The sequence below is a fragment of the Camelus dromedarius genome, chromosome 32, assembly GCF_036321535.1.
Source record: "Camelus dromedarius isolate mCamDro1 chromosome 32, mCamDro1.pat, whole genome shotgun sequence".
Taxonomy (NCBI): Eukaryota; Metazoa; Chordata; class Mammalia; order Artiodactyla; family Camelidae; genus Camelus; species Camelus dromedarius.
This window is the reverse complement of record NC_087467.1, coordinates 13,463,395-13,485,152: the sequence shown is the minus strand read 5'-3', so window position 1 is coordinate 13,485,152 and position 21,758 is coordinate 13,463,395. Positions and strand designations below refer to the sequence as shown.

Below are 21,758 nucleotides of genomic sequence, written 5' to 3'. Positions count from 1 at the left end.
AGAGACCAGGGGTAGTAGATGAGAAGGGTCTCCCTTGGGTCCTGTCATTGGAAATAGAAAGGAAAGAATAAACATAAGAAATATTGCCAAGCAAGAACATGGGACCTGGTGACCGATGGTCTAAATTATTGAAGGGCAGAAGAGAGTGAGGACTAGGGAAAAAAAGCCTTCTCACTGAGTGGTGAGAAGGCCGCTGGTGACCTTGGGAACACATTTTCAGTAAAAGGATATTGATGGAAGCCAGCCTGCAGGTGAGGAAGGAGTGAGTCAGTGGTCAGGAAATGGAGGATGTGGGGGCAGACCACAGATCTAAGAAACTTGGAAGAAAATAAAGGAAATAAATAAAACAGTCTTCTGAGGAGGTTTCAGAGTCAAGAAAAATAATTTTTTTTTTGAAGAGGGGAAAACCTGTGCACATTTGAAGACAAAGAACAGTATGAAGGTAGGAGGAACGTAATAAAGGAGCGCAAGAAAGAGAGGCTTCTGTGCTTGGAAGGGGTCAAAGGTGACGGGAGGGGGTGGGTTAGACTCATCAGACTGCCTGGCAGAACTTTCCATGATGAGGAGAATGTTCTATATCTGTGCTGTTTTGTACAGTAACCACTAGCCCCACGTGGCAACTGAACTCTTGAAATGTTCCTAGTGAGACTGAGAAACTGACTTCAATTTTGCTCAATTTAAATTGATTTAATCTAAATAGCCACATATTGTAGCAGCTAGTGGCTACGCCATTGGACCCGTTGCGTGACCCTTAGAGAACCAAAACTTCTGTCTCTTGGATGAGGGAACCAAACTCTTCCTCTGATTCAGTAAAAGAGAGCAGAGAGGGAGACAAACCAGGGATGTTTCATGTGCGGGGGAGGAAAAGTGAGTTTGCCTCTGCCTCCTGACCTTGATTTTTAGTGGTTATACCTTGGTGATAGCCACACTTTTAGAGCATTAGGTGAGGGGAGCCCATCTAAGTGATAGGGATTTGAAATTCACCTCCCCATGTAGATGTCACAGTCTGAGTCTGCATGGACCAGATGAACTGAAGAGTTGCCAGATCTCATCTGGCACCACCAGTACTCACCCTCAGCCCATCTGCTGCACTTGATCAAGACGCTCCTTGTCCACATGAAGGGGAGATGGAAGGGGCTCTGGCAGGTTCCTTGGGATGAGGAGACCATTTCTCGAATAGATTTTCCTGGTGTCTGAGTGACAACAAAGCCCTTCTCTGATTTCCTAGACCCTGTTCTGCTTCCACACGTCATGGTTACTTTGGATCTGGGTATTTTAGAGCCAAAAGGAGGTGATTCCCCCTCAGAATAGTTTCACTTAGACATAATAGAAGTTGTTTTCCTAAGAATTTCCCATGGAGAGAGAGGAGTGTGTGTCCTGCCCTGTACTTCACAGGTAAACAAAGGGAGAGCCCCCAGTAGGCACCCGTGGCTTCCCTGAGACAGCATCACCCATCATTCAGCGGCGCACCCTCCCCTAGGTGGTGGTGTGTATTGTCTGGGCTGTTTTTCATAGCCTCTGCAGCTGGGAATTCAAGATGCTATACTTAGGCAGAAGTCCATTAAGGAATTAATTGATATGAGCCAGAAGTTGATTGCCATTTAAGTACTCAGCCTCCACCATTGCCAAGTTTCCCTCTTTGCAGAAAGAACCGAGCTTGCCTGCAAACTGGCTCATTCAGGATGCAAGCGCAAGATGGAATTCAACCTTTAATATGCTGCAACACCTGCTTGGAAATAAAGGGGCTCTGTGCCTTTTCCCCCAAGGAGTTGACAGCTGACTTCATTACAGAGGAATCTGGCGGAGATGGTCGTGGCTACCCCTCGCCTGGGGAGGCACTCACCCAGGATCGCACCAACCAGACCTGAGTGTTGGGATCCTGCCAGAAACCCATGCTGGGTCATTTTACCCTAAATCATTCCTCTTCCTTGAACTCTCGGAGTTTTCCGTACCTTTGGTAGCACTCCCCGACACGAGGGAGACGGTGAGAGGCTCCGGCCTGCGAAGCCAAATGGAGAAGCGTTTGCAGGTGTACTCTAATGGGATCTGGAGTTTCAAACTTCCTTTCTCAAGAGTTCTGCAGTATTGCACCCCAAAGGGCACGAAGGCAGGGCTGCCATGCTCCATAGAGTGGAACTTGAGGGTTCATCGGAATCCTTGTTCAAGCTCTGGAACAGACCCAGCGCTGCTCCAAGGAGCTTCACCCGGCCTAGAGGCCGCCTCTGGTTCTTGACCTCCCATTTGGGCTGGAAGACTGGTTACATGCATCAACTTCCAAAGCGGAATGTCAACCCTATCACCAATCAGCATAATTTCCAAAGCATATTCACCTGGCCTCCGTTAGCAACATTTAGAGCATATTTGACTTGCAACAGAGAATATTGACTTTCTACTATTTTTTTTAATCCTTCATCCTTAAAAAAATTTTATCTGAAATCTAAATATCCAGGAACGAGGGCAGGCTTCTATAGCACACATCCATTTGCTCCACCTGAAGCAATAGAAATATGAAGGCCACAGAGCAAAAGCAAAACTGCACATGATGCTAATATACAGAAGTCATAGAATTATTTTTAAGCAAACATTGAAAATAGTCTGGAATGAGAAGAGTTGGGAAAAAAAATAATAGTTGATGCTGAAAGCCAAAACTGGCAATCCAAGAGTGGGACCTGGCCTGAAAGTCTATCTCATATGGCCCACACAGTGGGGGGTGGCAGAGTTTGAATAACAAACAGACTCGGCTGCCAACATTTAGAAGTTGGCACATGGCACGTAACCACCCGGATTGCTGGCTTCTCCTGAGACACCGGGCAATCTGGCCTCGGCAAGCTGCCCTCCCTCCAGGCAACAGTTGGGGCGGGTGATGCGGGATTTGCTCCCTGGGTGGCCAGAGTCCCCGCTGGGCCAGATTTCTCACTCATCCTGGACCAGGTGGAAGGGTTGTAGGGTTCTGGGTCATTTCCTCCCTTTCTCCTTTCAAAGCGTGCCATGGGCTATGCTACGTCAGAGTTAAAATAATCATGACATGCCCAGTTGTTAAAAAGTAATGTGGGAGAGAGTCTGAGGCCCACACTACTTTCTGCTCCTTGGTGTTATGTTCAGATTTCTAGTCTTGAGTCCAGTATGCCTAGCTCGGCCCACTGGTTCCAGCTGTGGCTACACCAGACTCACCCAGGGCCCTTGGAGACCAGTTGAGTCGGACTCTTTGGGGAAGAGATTCAGGCAGTGGAGTTTTTGAATGTTCTCCAGGTGATTCCAATGTAAAAAGGTCCTTGAAAAATCATAGAAATCTTTAGAGCAGTTTCTCATTTGGGACCTGATAATCCTTTGTTCTGGGGGCCTGTCCTGTGGGTTGTAGCATGTTTAACAGCATCTCTGGCCTCTACCCATAGATGCAGCCACACTCCTCTTCCAGGTGACCACAACTGCATGAGAGCACAAAATTAGGGTCAGGAACAGGGGCTATTGTATTGGCCACTGGACTGTATATAAGGGCAGTGAGAAATTTCTTTTTGAATTAAGTGCTAGAAAAAAAAATCTCTTAAGAAAGTGGTATAATCCTTCCTTTCAGTTACTGTTTTTTCCTTTACTACCAGGAAGCTCAAAACCAATTCTAAAATGCATTCAAAACCAGAATTAAAGCAGAAAATAAGCCAGCTGCTTTACTGTATTTTCTCCCCTCTGCACGACGCTGCTTTTCCTATTAACGTTTTGTTAGTCTTTATTTAAGTTGCTTTATATTCTTAGGGAATGAATCAGGAAATAAATAGTAACAAGCAGAAGGAGGGAAGGACTGTTCCACACACTGTTCAGTGTTTACGACCCAAAGAATAGTTGGTTATAAAGAAGGGCCGGCTAGATTTGGACAACCTTGTAGTCGCTGGAGGATCAGCGAGGCATATAGGGGCAACAAGGACCAACTTCTTTGGTCTCCAACTTTGGGAAGAGGCTGAACTGTGCTTGTGTTGAAGGAGCCCAGTGGCCAGCTGTGCGGCAGCCTCGAGACTGGTAAGCACCAGCCTCCACTGCTTCCTATGAATTCCAACCCCTGCTGTTTACTAGGAGCCTGGGAAGTCCCTCAGAGGCAATGCTGTTAAAGGCAACCTGGGATCCATCCCTGGATAATACCATCACCTGCTTTCCTGTTTGTGAACGAAGAGCAACTTACTTTTAGCACAATATAACCCACTGATTAATAATCCGAAGTTTTAAAGCTTTTAAAAAAATCATCATGAAGTGTGGCTGTTTCATTTTAAATGCAAAATCTTTGCATAGGCCAGAGATCTTAATTTTTTTAAATATAGCTGAGTATTTTAATTATGAATGTACTTGCATATTCTCAGCATACTTCATTATTTATGTAGCTGGTGAAAAACCTTTTTAATTAAATAGCATGCTGGCAATCCATTGTGAAATGTATAGATGCAGGTTTCCCTAGCATTAAAAAACTAAACACACACGATACATTCTGGCAAGCACACGCACATGAATCACTATGAGGTGCTTGCTTCTGAATGAGCCTAAAATTTGACCAAACTTTCTTTTATTGGTAACAAAGTAAGTAGTATGATTTTCCAGCACTCTGCATGGTTATTCACACTCAGCGCACTCAACTAATCTGGAAATGGGGTAAAGCAGGGGTTTCAAAGAGTGACTCCCACATCAGGAACACAAGCCCCACCCGGTAACTTCCTAGAACCACAGAAGTTTGCGCCCCACCCCAGGCCTGCTGAGTCAGCAGTTCTGGCCGTCGGGCTGGCACCCTGCGATGTCACAAGCCCGCCAGGTGGTCCTGATGCAGGCTCAGGTTCGAGTGCCCTGGGGAGGTTGCACCTTGCGGTTTCGTGCATGGGCCCACTGGTGACAGGTGGTCACAATAAAATGAATCAGTCCATGCTGTAATTTTCCCATCAAGAAAAGTGCTATGAAGAGCCTCACTTGTTTAAGGTTGAGAGAGCTGCCTGAGGTCCTGTGAGTTTCAAAGAAGGCGAAAGAGTCACAGTGGGTGAAGGATAAGCAGGAAGTGCATGAAAGTCGCCCGTTATCATCAGGGCTATACTTACGGTCTTTGACTAAACATGTATGTCGGGGCTCAGTTTGCACATTGCTAGGCTCTTCTTTCCTCCCCAGAAGGATCTGGAATTAGAGCGCCTCCTCAGTCACCATTTTGTGGCCAGTTATGGTGTCAGCAATCTTCCAGGGACACCCCACGCCTGTGTGAAGGCCTATGACCCAGCTGTATCACCTCCCCAGGCTGGGGGCGGAGACTGGGAGGTGGGTGATTTGGAGAAGACCACGTGGAGAATCACTGCCAGCCCGGGAACTCACAGCCGCCTGGCTCCCCGCTCCGTGCTTTGTCTTCTGAATGAACAAAGCTGCTTCTTAAGTACACATAAGCCAAACTGCCTCTCAAATTGCAGCCATCTACTTTGAGTTCAGATTTGCACAGCATGACATGAATTGGGCTGCAAATTATGCAGAAAACAGCCATCACATCCATCTGTGATGTCAGAATCCGCCAGTACACTGTGACCTGGTGGTATCCACGAGAATATGGCGCACTTCGGGTCCGGTCCCCTCCCTGTGCGGCGTGATGCAGCTCCTTCCAGCTGCTTTTGGCCCAGTGCGTTAAGGTTAAATATGACTGAGGTTATGCCTGGGATATTCCCCAGAGCAGAACTCATTTCCAAGGGTGCAGGCAATTAGATTTTTTTAATGGCAGTGTAACTAGAAAAAGAAAACACACAAATACACTCTTACCTAATGGTAAACTGAATTTATTTCCTCTTGGAAAACAATTCCAGTAATCTCCAGGTTCAGACCGCAGAGTAAACATTAATAACAGTAACATACAGGTTAGTTCAACTGATTCAAGAATTTGGCTGTGTGAAATCATTAAGGAAAACCCTGAACACTCAAAGCTTCAAATGGGTCCAGGAAAAAAAATTCTTTGACAGTCTACATAACAACTATTGCATATATAGTGATGCTACCTGTCACATTGCAAGGCTTACAAATATATATACGGGCCTTATCCAGCTGTGGGGTTCTGTTCTGTGAGAACATCTCTTCATGGTTTGCAAGAATCTTCAGCAATAAAAAATAGTCTTGGATTTAACCGTTGATATACCAAAAGAGAAATTCTAGGCTTAAGTGTTAAGAAAAGGAAGTCCAAACACAGTCTCATGTGTAATAGAGTTGTTTTAATCTGTCTTCCTTGAAAATACTTTCTCTTAAGCCATTTTGCTCACATTAAAAAAAAAAAAAAATCTTGCCTGAATAGGGCCCAAGTCCACTTGTCTTTATAAGACCATTTTAGTATCAGACGACATAATACAGGTGAGACACTTTATATACATGGGGTCTAGCCGGTGCTCAAAAGTTCAAACACATGAACATCCAACAGTTTTGATAATACAAGTTTTATGGTACAATACAATGTTTCTGAATAATATACATTAACAATGAAAGTTTCGTGCAAAGAGTAAAACGTGTTCCCTTTTTGTGCCACAAAAGTCATTCTCCTTGGGAGACCGTGCTTGCACTAACTGCTGTGTTGGGTCATCGTATGATTCTGTAATGAAAAAGAAAGGGGGAAAAAGCCTTAAGTGACTGTATTTTCATCAGACCAAGTATCTGAATGCTGACTGGTTTATAAGGACTTGAATACGGTGTTTCTGCACCTGGAGGCGTCGGGGTTCACGGGGGCCGATTCCTCTCTGTCCCCAGTGAGTGCCAGGAGGGAGGGCAGGGCCTGCGGTCCTCCCATCTCCGCCGCTGCCATGCTTCCTAGGGTACCTCCCACCCGCCACCGGCTCTTCTTATCAGAATACACCATACTTTCAAACGCCAGGTAGCACTATTTTAGCAGTTATATTTATCTGTGCATTATTTCCATTAATTACAGATGCTTTTGTTCTACTGGCTCTTAGAGGGTGAACATCTCGACAGCAGAGGCTCTTTCTGTCCCTGAATATAGACTTTAAAGGCAAGAGCTGCCCAGACAACAACTGGCAGAGGGGGCAGGAAGCTTCTCCAGTTCCTCTCCTGGGGGTGGGCTCCGGGCTGGGTCCCAGCCTGGCCCAGGAGCAGATCTGCAACTGCTCCCCATCCCCAGCGGGCACGGTCTCTGCTGTATTCTGGTAGCCTTCTCTCCATCCACACAGAAAGTCCCCTTTCTAAGCCAACGTCCTGTTTCCAAATTGGGAGAGGGCAAGTGGGCTACCTGGGCAACTTACACGTACAAGCTAGGTCCTGGGGTGAGCCCTGGGAGGGTGGGCTCCATTTCTGCGCCCGTGGCCTGCATGGGGGGTGGTCCCACACCCACAGGACGTTCGTTCAGAGCAAACACCTGGAGGTGGCCTGATTGCCACATCCCCCCTCTGCACTTCCCCTGAGCCCTGTTCTCCCACCTCTCACCATGTACCCCCTGTCCCCGTTCCTTTGATCAGAACCTTGAGGCCCACCACAAAATACTACTGCTACCAGGCTCCTCCCTTCTAAACTTGTGTTCCCCCTTCTCTGATTTCCCATTGTACTTTATACTGCTTATATTGCACGCATCTTAGGTCTTGTCTTTGGTTATCTGCGGTGCCGGCTCTCTATGTCAGTAATTCTGGTCTTCACTCATTTATTCATTCCTTCACAAGCATCTGTTGAACACCTGTGTCCCCCCAGGTGCCACCCCAGCATTGCAGTCCTGGGCAAAGAGGGTCTGGCCAGATGGATGGCTGACTGGCTAGGCAAGGAATCCTGGAAGAAGGATGGTCCCAGATTTCATGTCTCCAAAGTGCTCATGGTCTAAAGAGAGTCCTGTGCGCACTTTCTGGTAAAGCAACATGGCAGGATGAGTTAGGAACGACCACAGAAATATCATGCCCGCTAACCCTGCCTGGCTTTTGGGGAAGACTTTGCAGTGGATGTAACTCAGAACATTTTAGTTGAGGCTGGAGACGTGAAGAGGCATTTGGGATGCAGGGAGGGCACTCCAGGCCAGAGACCCACGTGGGTAAAAGCAATGAAGCAAGAAGATGCAAGGTCTGTTTGTGGACCTGCAGTGCCGACTGGGTGGACTCTGGAGTGGCCTGAACCAAGGGTACTGATGAGAAATGAAGGCAGAGAGAAGTCTGGGGCTAGAGGTGGAAGAGCCTCTGAACCCTGCAAAGGACTTCAGCCTTTGTCTTGTAGGTGAAGAGGGACTGTGGAAGTTTTTCAACAGAGGGCTTTGTCTTTGTTGTCTTTAACTCTCCCACCAGTCTAGCCAAAATGCCTGCCCAGTGACAGGGGGTGAAGGGGCAGGGGCTTGACTTCCAGGGTTACCCAGTTGGGGCTGAGAGCGCCAGTGAGGGAGACGGAGACTTGTGAAGGGGACCCAGGTCTTCGTTCCCTACTTCACACTAAGCCCATCTTTTAAAGAAGACTAACAACAAATGAGGACGTTGTTATTTCAGTCACCCTTATTTAAAACATGCCACTTTTATGAACCCAGTAAAAGATAAGCTGGAATTTTAAAATTATTCTTTTGTAGCACAGAAGTACATACAGGAGCAGACTAGTTTTATACCAAAGCTTTTTTCTTTATATTGATTCTAAATAAATACTTCTGCGATATTTTTTCACCAATAGGGTAATCAAAATACTGATGCACCCTAAAAACTTTCCTATCCCTTTAAATACCAACATAATTATGATCAAAGAAGTTACAAACAGTAAAAAAGTTCAATTACTCAAAATGCACTGTCTAAATTTTCTCACACATTTTCCTTTCTCCAAGAGTCAAGTCTGATCTTATAGAAAGGTTTTTTTTTTTTAATTTAAAAACTTAAGAAAATAAGGGAGGTGGGTATAGCCCAAGTGGTAGCGCATATCCTTAGTGGGCATGAGGTCCTAGGTTCAATCCCCAGTGCCTCCTCTGAAAAATAAATAAACAAACAAATAATAAACAAACAAACCTAATTACCTCCTCCTCCAATAAGTAAGTAAATAAATAAATAAATAAATAAACCCAGCTGTATATAAAATTTAAGAAAATAAATACAAGAATCTATGACAATAGTTATCTAAATGATAAGACATTGACAGGAGGAGGTGTGATTTTTTTTTAAACCATAACCAGAGTAAAAAAAAAAAGAAATTATTTAATTTTAATTATTTAAAAATATTTAAGTGCATACTATAGACATTCTACATTCAGTTGAATTTTAGAGGTTAATAGAGGAAGCTATACTGCCATCTCTCTAGCGATTTTATGGCCGATATTGAGATACTGCAAAACAAAAATCTAAAAAAAATTGGCCGTAAGAGTTGGCAACAGTTGTTTCTTGGATGCTTTCATCCTAAACCAAAGCCATACAAGTCTCTTCAGAGGTGCAAAGAAATGAACAAATACATATGAATCACTCATTGCAACAGATTGAAGTTGCTACTATAAAGGATTTATGCTTTGCATATTAAGAGAGAAGACTATAAATCATTTGTGAGAAGGACAAGGGTATGGCTTGTGAAGTTCAAGCTCCAACAAAAATAAAGAGCTCCAATATAAATAATGTCTAATTGGGAAATCTGGCGTAAAAGATGGTAAAGGCAGAAAGTCCTCTTGGTGTGGAGATACCTGCATACCATTGAGATCACTTATTGTCTTTCTTTTTTTTTCTTTTTCTTTGTTTCTAGGGCTCAGCTGAGAGCAAGGACAGCTCTCCCCACCCCCCTAGTCATGGCGTCCACACTGGCAGTGACTCTCAAGGTAGGAAGGGGGCATATTCCTCCATGGTCTTGGAAAATGGGCAGATTTACACTGAAAACAAACAAAAAAAAGAAACTCGGGTGATTTTGCTCCAGTCCTCAAAGGCTTCCTCACTACGTTTGAACGTCCCTGGGATGTGTCTGCTCCCCTCCCTCAGGCTGAAAATACAAATGGCCTGATTTCATTTTCTAAAGGAAGGAATGAAGGTCTGAGCTGCACACGTTACTGGGTTGGCTTTTAGGAGTTAAGGAGAAAGATGAGGAGCGTTAGTCTCCAGAATTCACTGAAGATCCTCTGATAAGAGGAACAAGAAGTCACGTCATGGGAGCCCTCCTCGTATCTGGTGTTTTTAAAATCACAGACATTTCTTCAGAGAAGGAGACAAGAAGCAAGTGGGAAAGATGAAAAGTAGAAGAGAAGTGCGAAGCACAGGGAGAGGGCAGGTGCCACGCATGGTTCACCCCTGCCCTGGCTCCTTGCCACGCCGGCCACGCCGGCCACAGAGGCCACAGCGCCCGCCCTGAGTCCCTGGAGCTCCAAGGGGGACGCGCAGAGCGGCCAGATCACTGCCGGGCCATCAGCAAGCAGCCTTCCCCTCTAAGAGTTTTCTGCTCTTTAGGTCTGGAGGAACCACTGCACTAGAACAAAGCAGTGGGTAATCTCACCCATTTTACACAGCAATTCACAGTCCCTAAAGTACTTTAATGCAATGACAGGTTATGAGAAAAAATATCTGTTCCAATGAAGGGAAAGTGTTTTACATAATCGAGGAGAACATCAGTGCAACATCGACGTGGGTGGGGGTGGTGATGACAGAAAAGGAAGTAGGAAGAGAAGAAAACTTCTGCAATCCCACAGAGAGCCATATTCTACTCTGCAAAAAGCCATTTCTTGGAGACCCCATGTCTAAGTAACTGAAAATTGCAAACCATTAATCCCAGTTATGAACAGTTGTTTTACACGAGGGGGGTTTGCGTTAAAAAAAAAAAATCAAATTCACCACACACCTTAAAGCTTCAAAGACGATCCATGTAGGTACGATACCTTAGTAGCCAGGTTTCAGGGGGAAAAAAAGGAAAAGAAAAAAACCCCACTCTCTTTACTGTAAAGGGCCCCACTTGGAAGGAGTATGTTCTATCTTTTTTTCTCTAAAATGTGAAATTAAACTTAGAAAGCTAAAAAACAGATGAGGACCTTAAAAATTCCCTTCTAGCATTATGTACTTCTTTTAAAATATGAGATGCTTTTCATTTTACAAGACTGGAATTCTCATTTTGGGCTTGGCACCCTAACACATGATTAATTCAGCCTCCGCCTTTCTGAGAGCTGACCGCATTTACTGGTCAAAGGGTTTAATCCTATTTAAAATGCAATCCAAACAAAATATTTTTAAATAAAAATAAAAACCCCTGATCGCCTGAAACTGTTCACCTTGGCCAAACTATCCCATTTTCCTGTGCTCTTGATGTGAATTTAAATATTTGCACCTAGGACAATGATGAAGCTAAGCTCTGGAGGAAAGCCAGAGGGAATCCACCTTCCCAGGGTGAAAAAATTCAGTGCCCAGCCCCAAAAGTGGCGCCCACAGATCACCCTCACTCATACAGTATTTTGGCAGAGACCACATCTTGTCTGTGCTTTGTAATCCTCTGTTGGCATCGGCAAAATGTAAAGTAGCAAAGGTAATAAAAATAAAAACTGTGTTTGAATGGACGTTTTTGTGAGATCTGTTGATTCAAAGATGTTAATCATTTTTTACCATGACTTGTCTATTTATAGCCCTTTGTCTCAAATTCTGACAAGCTTTTAGAACTAAGAAAAAGAGGCAGCATGCTATTTTAAAAAGGAATGAAAAAAAAACAAAAAACCAAGCTTTTCACTAATTCACCATGCCATTAGAATCCCGAATTTAAACTGCAGTTGTATTCAACTTAAATGAGATGTTTTCCAACCAGAAGAAACAGTAGGCAATTGTGGCTTTGCAACAATACAAGGCGGGAAGAAATGAAAGAAATATAAAGATTAAATGTGGCTGTTTCTTTCAACAGATGGTGACAGCACCATGGCAGTGTGTTGTTTTTTTAGTTGAAGAACGCACACATCCGTGATCAATCATCACTGATTAACTAATTCTATTACCCTCCCTTTTATCACGAGGGTTGGACCTTTATCTGTAAACACTATGGATAGTCACTATGCTCTTATTTTTCTAGAAGCATATTCCAGTACACACACAGTCGTGCAGTTCCAGGCTGCAAACAGAATTCTACATTATCATCCACCTTTAAGCACTACTGCTTTAAAAAAAATTTTTTTTTTTAAACAAAAGCAGTTGGTTTCCAACAGGCTGGATAATAAGTCTTTTGACCTGCATTCTTCTTTGACCCATTAAGGTCACCCCTGTGCTCGGGCACAGAGCTGACTTAGGAAATGCCTGCAAGTCCTACATTTCATCTCCTGCCCACTCAAAATAAAGCTTTCTTTAAATGTGTCTGTACGGGTCCCTGAAGGCCAAAGAGGGATCCCTGTAGTGGGCAATGGAGGGACAGAAGCTTCTGCCTTTATTAATGAATGCAGACCATTATGAGTCTGGCCGGCTCCTTCCCTGTTCCCAGAAGCATATACTGTACGTGACTTAAAATGCTAGAATATTGACACAAAGCGAGGCAGGCACCCCTAAGGAAAATTACTCCTTGGATATAATGTAGGCTCATAACAGCTATTAGAGTACAAAATAAAACCCTCCGGGATCAAACTGACATATACCGCATTCTACCTAGTCCTCAAACATTAGAAGAATTTCTTTGTGAAGGCACTCTCAAGGACAGCATTAAACTGACTTTTGTAGCAGTCTGCAACAGCTTTTTGGCTTAGAGCTTTTAGTACTAAATCTCTGGTTTGAATCAATATAAGTACTATATCTTCTACATTAATCAATACATTTGGTTCAATACATGTTCTATTAAATTATACTTTCTAATCAAGACTTTTACATTTCCACCCTCTCTCTTTTTTCATTCTCAACTTCTTTTTGCTAGTAAAACAGTTTTAAAAGTGTACACAGCTAACGAAGACAGGATACTTAGGGAAAAAAAATACAATGGCAAAAGGTAGACTTTAAACGTCTTAGTAACATTAACAGGATGTGAAAGCAATAAATTAACATTTTCAAAGTCCACACAATTACAAAAGTAATCACAGTTTAAAATTAATTAAAAGTGAATTGCTGCAGCTCTGGAAGTAACATTAGAGTGTTCTGAAAATTAAAGTGAAGACCCAAATCATCCAAAATACCAACCAGACCCCGTTTTACCACCCCGGAGTTTCCACTGTCTACAAATTACATGCTTCTGGCTGGAGACATTTGGGGTAACTGTTTTCATGGGTCCTGCCTGGTAACATCAGGAACATGTATGCGGGCGTGTGCCTTTTGGTGAGATGTTATATTTTAATAAATATTCTTAAATGATAAATACATAATACTTCCCACAGAGCTTTGAGAATCTAAAAACCGTATTTGTACCAGGGATTTTCATAACCAGGGAGGCTGACTCACAATTTTTTGGTAGAATTTACTAAAATGAGGTTCTACTCTTTTATTTTGATAAATAGCAATGGAATTTCCCAAATTGTCCTCATGTGCTTCTCCCCTCTCTTTAATGCCATGAATGTTGCATTTATGATCATGTTTGCACGGACAGAATCTCCCTTTTTATTTTTTCATATGGTAATGTCATCACCATGAACTTAGACACTGATGCATTTTCTTTTGACATTTAACAGTTCACATGGGCTTGGCCTGACATCTTGAAGCATTTTCTGGATGACACTAAGCTATATGAAAGCAAAAGGTGAAATGGCATCATCAGACGTGATCACAAAAATATAAGCTATGCAAGACAGAAAAGGACTATTGGGTTATTTAGTTTGTCCCTTTGCTGGACAAAAATTGTTCTATAAAGTTGACACTCTGGGCTAGTTTTAAATGGTTTTGGCAATGAAGCTTCCATCACACCTCCCACAGGAAGCGACTTCACATTCTAATAAGACCTCACCGAAGGACGTGTTGTTGCTGTTCTCTAGACATTCATGCCAAATAACCCTAGGAAAGGCTGAGCTGAGATAATCCTGAAGCATGTGGACTCGGGCACGGCCATGAGTCTACACTGAGATGCCTTGACCATGTATCCGTAGCATAAAGTTCCTCTGTCTCATCTTAAGTAACCACAGAGACAAGCCAGTAAGCTACTCCTTAGCCACACAAAATAGGTCAATCGCTTTGTTTCACAGAGGTCTACAGATAGATTCTAGAAGGCCAGTGGGACCAGGTTTCCCAGCCTCAGCGTGACTACAACATTGGGCCGGTCAGTTCTTCATTCAGCAGGGCTACGCGGTTGCACTGGAGGACGTCAGCAACTCCCCAGCCTCTGTCAACCACATACTAGTGGCACCTTCCCAGCTGTGACAACCAGAAATCTCTAGAAATAATTGCCACATACCCCCGGTGGGGGAAAAATCATCCCTGGTTGAGGACCACTGCCTCACAGTGTTTTGAAAACACACTGAGCTTGCTAAGCCATGTGACTCAGTCTTCAGTCTCAGAGGTATCTCGCCCATCAAAATGGGAAAAAGAAGGCCAGCAAAAGGGACACAGGCGCACCGCATGGCGCTCCAGGGCGTGGCATTTAAAGTGCAGTGAACGGCGAGGCTGGGCATTTGTTAAGAAATCAAGGAAAAGATTCTTTGAGATATATAATAAATGGCATTGCTTCTGTGGAGAATTGAGTCTCTCCAAAAATGTCCACCCATTCAGCAGTTTACTAACAGCTTTCATGAACCATCAGTGAACAAAGGTGGTACATTTCAGTGGCAAATAATCAATGCTGCTTTAGGAATATTGACAATCTAGTAAAGTATAAAAGGGACCTAACTATGAAACTCTGGATATTCACATTTAGGGTATGGAAACAGCTATCCACTCTGAACAAAGCGCAGAGCTGCCATCCCTAACTTGCTGGTCTAGATTCAGCAGCAGGAGGCAGCTACCCCTGTAAGTGCTGCATCAGAGAACCAGAGAGATGCTTTCAGAGCTGGGAGGGTTATGGCAGCGCCCGTTCCAATATCTCATTTTATAGATGAGGAAGTTAAGTCCCCAGGGAGTGTAGGCCAACTTTCAAGCTCTTCGAGCTGCCCCGGGGGCTGAGCTGGCTTCGGGGCAGAAGCAGCTGCTGAGTGGTGCTGGTTTCTGGGTTCAGATCCCGGGACTGGGCTGGCTGCGGAGACGACGTGCTCACTGGCAGGGTGCTCAGCAGCGACAGAGGACAGGTTGCACGGGCCACGGAGAAAGGGCGCCTCACCTCTGTGAGAGGCTGTGGGCTGAGTTCTCAGAGGAGTTAGTGCTCAGTGTCGGAGGAGGACGAGGAGAGAAGAGAGAGATGGTCTCCAGGCCAGGGGAGCAAGTCTGAGTTGGGCTGAGAGCCGCAGGGGCGGTGCCGGGTCACCTGTGGGGCTGCAGATCCACCAAGCTGGGCAGGGACGGGGGTTACTTCGAATGGAGCTGATTTTCACCATTTTACAACGTCCAGTGGAGCTGGGAAAGCCGACGGGGTGAACAGCATCTCAAGAGCACCCACCTAAGGAGCCTAGCCTTAGTCTAACGTGAGTCTTCAGAGCCTAGGCAAAGAGTAATTTTTAAAAGGATGCCATGTTCACATTGCTAATATAGAACAATTTCTAGTGTTTTGACCATTAAACATTTCAGAGAAGTAAAACAAGCCACTCTGGCCGACCAGCTTCAAAAGGACCAATCCTGCTGACGGGTCCCATGTGGGCAATGTTAACCGGGTAACAATTTCGTTTCTCATTACGAACTTAAAAGTGGTAGTAAAATTTCAGTTGCTAGCTGACCCCTATCTGTTTCGCATACAGGATAGGTTTGAAATTTCCCTTTTCTGGAACTGATAAGAATCCGTACTATCTACTACATTGAGAAAACAAAAAGTGCCAAATTGGAAGAATAATCTAAAAAGAGCGAAATGGACACTGGGAAAATATTTTAGAAGCATAAAGTTTATTTTTAAAAGAGAACAATGAATTGAGCTACCTGTCTACAGGCATGGAGCCAACAGAAAATTTAAGTCAAACTATAGAGAGCCAGCGAAAATGAAAAAGAGTCTGGAGCGTGAAGATTCTGCTCAGAGTCTAGAATTGCAGGATCCCAGCAAACTGTCGGACAGAAGGCTTTGCCAGGCAATACAGTCTAATAAGATATTCAGGGATTAAGTCAGTCCTTCACAGACAGATGTGTCCATGTGCCAGTTGTTGCTACACTTTAATTTTTCCCCTTGTAATGCTTAATTTATCACACTGGTGCTTTCTAAACTAGAGCATCTGTAAACAAGGTTAAGAATGACCTCCTTCCAATTTTACATCAGTGAACAGTGCCCCTTCTTCGTGCTCTAATTTTAAAGATACATAAATCTCTGGGAGGAAGGAAAAAGAAGCTTGGCTGATACTGAAATGTGTTCACCTTGGGCGAATACAAACTTCTCTGCCTGGCTCTGGGTGCACGGGACTGACTTGACGTTCAAGCCATACTCAGGCACCACCCCCCTCTTCCCAGTCAAACGCAATTAAACAAACTTCTACTAAATATTTAACAGCCTTGTGTAGTAATTAGCGGCAAATAATGGGAGCTTAAATTGATAACTGCTCAGAAATGTCCTCTTGCAAACATCACACATTTCCTGCTCCTCCCTTTTCTCTTAGATTTTGAATCCCGGAAGGTTTTTTGGTAAAGGATTTAGTTAGTGAAATTACCCATCGTCACAGTAGTTGGCCCAAGATCTTGTAGTCAAGTTGGGTTGTTTTTCCGCCAGCTGCAAGATTCCACTGGCCTTCCTTATTTAATGTCTGTTTTAAAAATCCATTGAAATTGAAAGTTATGTACCTAAAAGCTGTTGGAACAGGGCATTGATTTAAAAACTGACTGGCAGGCTTAGGATTTAAACTCTGGTCCACTAGATTCAAAAGGTCATCTGATTGGAATGGGAGAAGCACAAGGCATAGTAATTTATATTCAAAGGGTAACCTTTGTAGGGAGGAGGAGGAAGCAAGAACTCTTCCTGCTTTTCCACTCAATGTGGACAAGGGTTCCCTTCAGCCACCTCCCAATAATTATGAAAAATAGTTTATTGAACGGGGGCAAAAAGCAAAAGAAATGCCACTTCCTTATAGTGTAATATTTCTTTTATTAAAAACCCTGCCACACTCTCTAGGAGGTAAACTCACAGTAAGAGTAAGTCAACATGTTATAAATCATGAGGAGTAACAGAAAACCATCTCTCCCCATTGTAAGCAACCCAATGATTGTCTACTAGGGCGTTTGCTTTGTACATAGACATACAAAGAATAGAGCTGTGAAAGGACAGTGTACCGATTTACAGAACTGACATAAACTGTGTAAGGATGAGTGTGTGTGCACATCCGTGCCTGTGCGGGATGCTGGCGTGAGTGTGTGCTGTGGAGAGTGGGAGGAGTTACATATGTGCATGGTGCATGGGTTCTACAGGTAAAACCCTGCTGTTTGCCTTTGATCTGGGTGAGCTCATATTCCCACATGGAGAATGCAATTAGAAGGAGCCCCAAGTAGACCTTGTTTTAAATTCTAAGAAAGTCCTTCTAAAATGCAAGCCCAATTCTATTAGGGTGTCTCTTATTTTAAATTAAAAAAAAAAAAAAATCCTGGTTTGGAAAGAGGAGAAACAATCCCGCACTCAAGCTTGGTGCTTTTTTTCTGGCTTGTTCTCTTTCCCTGCATGTTTTCATGTATTATAGAAGGTTCCAAATCTCTTATCTTTAACAATCTCCTGCCACCTCGTCCCCTGAAATCATCCCTGTTTATGAGCCAGTGCACACAGGCACCGAGAGAGGAAATCAGGAATGCTTAAGTGCGTCTCTGCTCCTACATGGAACTGTCATGGGCCTTCAGATATGCTTGCATTCCTTCTTGTCCCTCATCTCTTCTTGCCCCGGAATCTTTCAGGTCTTAAAATGGCAGAGCTGCCCCTACTCTCTGGCCAAGAAGAGCCTCTATTTGCTTCATAAACCCACGCATTAAACTCCTGTTCTTTTCCCATTTCCTGGGCATCTTTTCTGACGCTGCTTCTTGGTCTCTGTGGAACAGTTTCCTCACCCCTCATGGTGCACAGAGCTCCTAGACAGACAGCCCTGTAACTCCCCCACACAAGGATGTGCTGTAGCTATGGTGAGAGTAATCTATAACCCTCGCGTCCTTATATAATTTGCTACTCCAAGTTAATTTTAATTCATTACAATAAAGCAATATAATTAAAAAAATAACTCCTTCAAGTGAAGTATTTAACATGATCCTGGAAGAAAGACAGCTTCCGCGAACAGAGGGCCAGGCAGCAGGCCTGGCGCACGCTCATGCAAATTCAAAGGTGAGCCGTAAACAAGCCCGCGCACCAACTCCGCCACGCGGAAGACCGGCGGCGGGAGGCCTCACTCTAATCAGTCCTCCAAGGAACCTGCCGTACAGAAGTGGCACTTACTCTAATTTAAAGCCCTCATGCTTGCTTCACTGTTGCAAAATTTATAAAAGAATAACTTCATTACACCGCCTGGCACTTCAAACATAAATGCAAACCAGCCACAACATAGAAGGAACTGGACAAGAGAAAGAGAAATACTCCCAGAGTTGTTAACTCAGACATTCAAACGCAGTCTGCGTTTGGGCGTGCTTCCCTTCCTGAGGACGGGGTTTGCCGCAGAACTTGCCTTCACCGAGGACTTCTGCCACACCGTCCCTTACTTCCTTCTATCACGAGGGCCTGCTGCTCCTATAAATCTGCTTAGTAACACTTAAAATCATCCTAAGCAAGGCACACCCCTCGCAAAAATACATCTGGCTGTACATAAATGAATGCTATTCAGTGTTCCTTTCCTGGTCTGCAGAAAAGATTGATTCTGAACACACCATGATTACAGTTGCCATATCCTTGGGTATATATTTCAGACTCACCTAAGTTGTTGAAAAATTAATGCAAAAACATTTTTTCCCCTCTTAACCTCAGTCCTCCAGAAAGCCAGCTGTAAGAAGGGTAAAGTGGAAACATTCTGCTGAATTCATACACAGCAATGGAGAAAAGTTTGTGTCACATCCTGAAATACACACTTTTAAGGAAAATTCTTTTTTCGCCCCGAATCAAAGAAATGCTACAGTAAAATATCTTCAGGCTAGATTCCTAAGCTACAATGCAGTTTGTGTCAGAACACACATCATTTCATGCTGAACTGTCAGCATCCTTCTCCCAGTCGTTTGGTGGGGGAGTGCAATGAAAAGACAAACCTCGAAGCCTGTATAAAAACTCCAGACCTCCAAGAAAGCACGCGTCACACACCACTTGGGCTGTGCACCCACAGCCTGGGAGGCCCCAATAAGGGAGAACTCCTGGAAATTCAGTGATTCTCAAAACCCATGTCCAAACGTGTGCTAAGATGTTGCTTCAAAGAGAAGAGGGTAAGCAATCAAAAAGCTTGAAAATGGTCATCCGTGGATGGCTAATAGGTAATGACCTGAGGGTGAAACCTCAAGGTGGCTCTCTCCAAAGGCAAATACCAGAAGACTTTTTCCCAGAGGTCCTTGAGAATTGGAGAGAGGCATTCTTGCTGATGGTAAGAAGAGAGACCTATTATGGGATGTTTACGCCAGGCTGACTGGAGGACAGATTGACACAATAGCTGTGAACATTAAAGCCATCGCCACCAAGATGCAGTGTGACGCGTTTCATATTATTCCTAGGATAAACAAGTGCTGAAATTAACTCCCCATCATCTTTATAAATTGGTTTTAGAGTGCTGAAGGCTTTTTTACATGCACATCATGCAATATGTCGGCGAAGGTAAGTTTGTATTATTTTTCCTCTCCATGAATAAAGCAGGGCTAATCAGATGGAATGAATGAGCTAATTCAATTACAGGCAGCCTTTATTATACAATAAAATATGGATTATTGATCTTGCAGAGCTGGCAATGCAGGATGCAAATTCAGTGAGCAAAACCCGCAGATTTGAGTGTGACTGTTTTTAATTCCTGCTGAAATCTACTAGAATGTTTCTCACTTTGGAAAAACCACCGAAAGAAAACACCGCTGACTAACGAGACCCAGGGCTTCACGAGGGGACAGAAGAAAGGTTAAGTCATGGGCTGGGAGCCGGAGAAGGCCCCCGTGGGGGTGTAATCCCTCGTCACACGCCCACAATGGAGGGAGGAGAAACCGGCCGCCTCTCCGGGCCCGTCGGTGGAGTGCGAGTGAAAACTTATTGGTAGACCGAAATGTACTTCACAGGCATCTTGCTGCAAATCCAATCAAGTCCTGGAGGAAGAATGAACGCATTGTTGTGGCTCTGCACTTGGGAGGAGGGCTTGTTTGAAATACAACGCTGGACTGTCCGAGCCAAACCCTTTTGTCTTTCATCTCTGAAACAAAAAAATGCCACAGTCAACCCTGGTGAGGAAGAAAGCGGCTCCGAACATGAGGTCACGTGGAGAGGGAAGCCCACTGCAGCAGATGCTGAAGGGGAAAAGAAGTGAGCTCTGAGAGCCAGTGTGTGTTTCCACACCTCGGGTCTGCCTCCCACTTCCCCTCATAAACCTGCCCCGAGACAGCGGCGCGCTGATGGCTACTTGTCCTCCGCCGCGCAGCGCAGGCCAGGCTGTCTCCTGGGTTCCTTGTGAGCTCCTCCCAGCCCCTCCCTGCAGAGCCAGCCCTCCTCCTTTCAACCGGGTTCCCATCTTCTCTACCTTTTTATGGGCCATGGCCGAGTGCCCCCCCACGTGGCCACACAAACGAAAATCTGCTCTTTCTCCTCAATTTTTTTTTCTTTAAAAAGCATAGAAACGGGTTCTGTGTTTTGGTAGGCATCCCTCCAAAGCGTAGGTAAGCTACGTCCATGTGGCCTGTTTTCGAAAAAGCCTCCAACGAAAGGGAGGAAGGCGGGATGCCTAACAATCCTGCACAAAGTTGCAGACTGTTCGGCTACAGTCCAGAAAATGAATCCAATTTTTCATTCTGTCATTATAAATATTTCATTGCAAATGGTACTGATTTTCTGCAACTGTGGTTAAGCAAAGGGCCTCTGTGTGAATATTTAAGAAAAAAAAAAAGGAGGAAGACAACGAAGAAGAAGGGAGGGGGTATGAAAGGTTAGCAACCAATTAATTTCTCACTTTAAATGTAAAAGATTCTGGGAGAAATTCAACGGTGATGTAGTGTATGACTCAAAGAAGAAGAAGAAAAAAAACATTTACTCTGCTCTTCTTCTGACAGTTTCTCATAAAATATCTGCAGTCCATCTATCTTTTAGTACTCCAGGCTCCTCTGGAGAGCAGAAAATGGTGGTTTAAAGCTCTCTTCAGTGCCAGTCTGCGGGAGATTGCTTTCCACAGGACCCCCGCTGATGGAGGCCTAGGGGAAGAGGCCCAGGAGTTATTCAATCAGCCCGAGACTCTGGGGCGGCTGGGGGTCCTTTGAGGGCTGATTAGAAAGCTGCCCTCCTGTTGCCTGCCTCGGAACAGAACGAAATGAGCAGCCTCTTGCTGAGCAGATTCTGCAAGAAGGAATTTCACCTGTCATGGAGTTTGTCAGAATTTCAGGATTTATCTTGGTGCAAAATTAATAAAATACCAACCAGGATTTCAGGCTGACTACTCAGCTGTGTCATCTCAAAGTGATCTTTCACCCAAGAAAACCTGGACTGTGAGCACAGCCCTTCCTGCCCTACTTTTCCTTCAGAGGGTGAGCCCGGCGAGGGGACTAATACCAGCCAGACGTCAGGATGAGATTCTGAACCAATTACACACAAGGCTGAATTACAGGGTGGGCGCTACTGTCTTAATGTGTGACCTCCCATCTCGCCGCTGTGGTTCTGAAAGCTCTCCGGAATCAGCCTGGGTCTGAGGCAGAAAAAGGCCATTTCTGCAGTTTATAACACAG

At 44.4% G+C, this 21,758-nt stretch overlaps 1 protein-coding gene across 4 annotated transcripts in view; it reads right to left on the bottom strand.

Annotated features, from left to right (window-relative positions):
* Positions 1-5,759: 5,759 nt before the first annotated feature.
* ZNF521 (zinc finger protein 521) overlaps positions 5,760-21,758 on the bottom strand; it is a 262,731-nt gene continuing 246,732 nt past the window's right edge. For all 4 annotated transcript variants that reach the window (XM_064481533.1, XM_031439039.2, XM_064481532.1 and 1 more), the window contains one exon: positions 5,760-6,574. In XM_064481533.1, the coding sequence (XP_064337603.1) occupies positions 6,545-6,574 (30 nt within the window). In that variant the 3' untranslated portion in view covers positions 5,760-6,544. The remainder of the gene's footprint in view (positions 6,575-21,758) is intronic.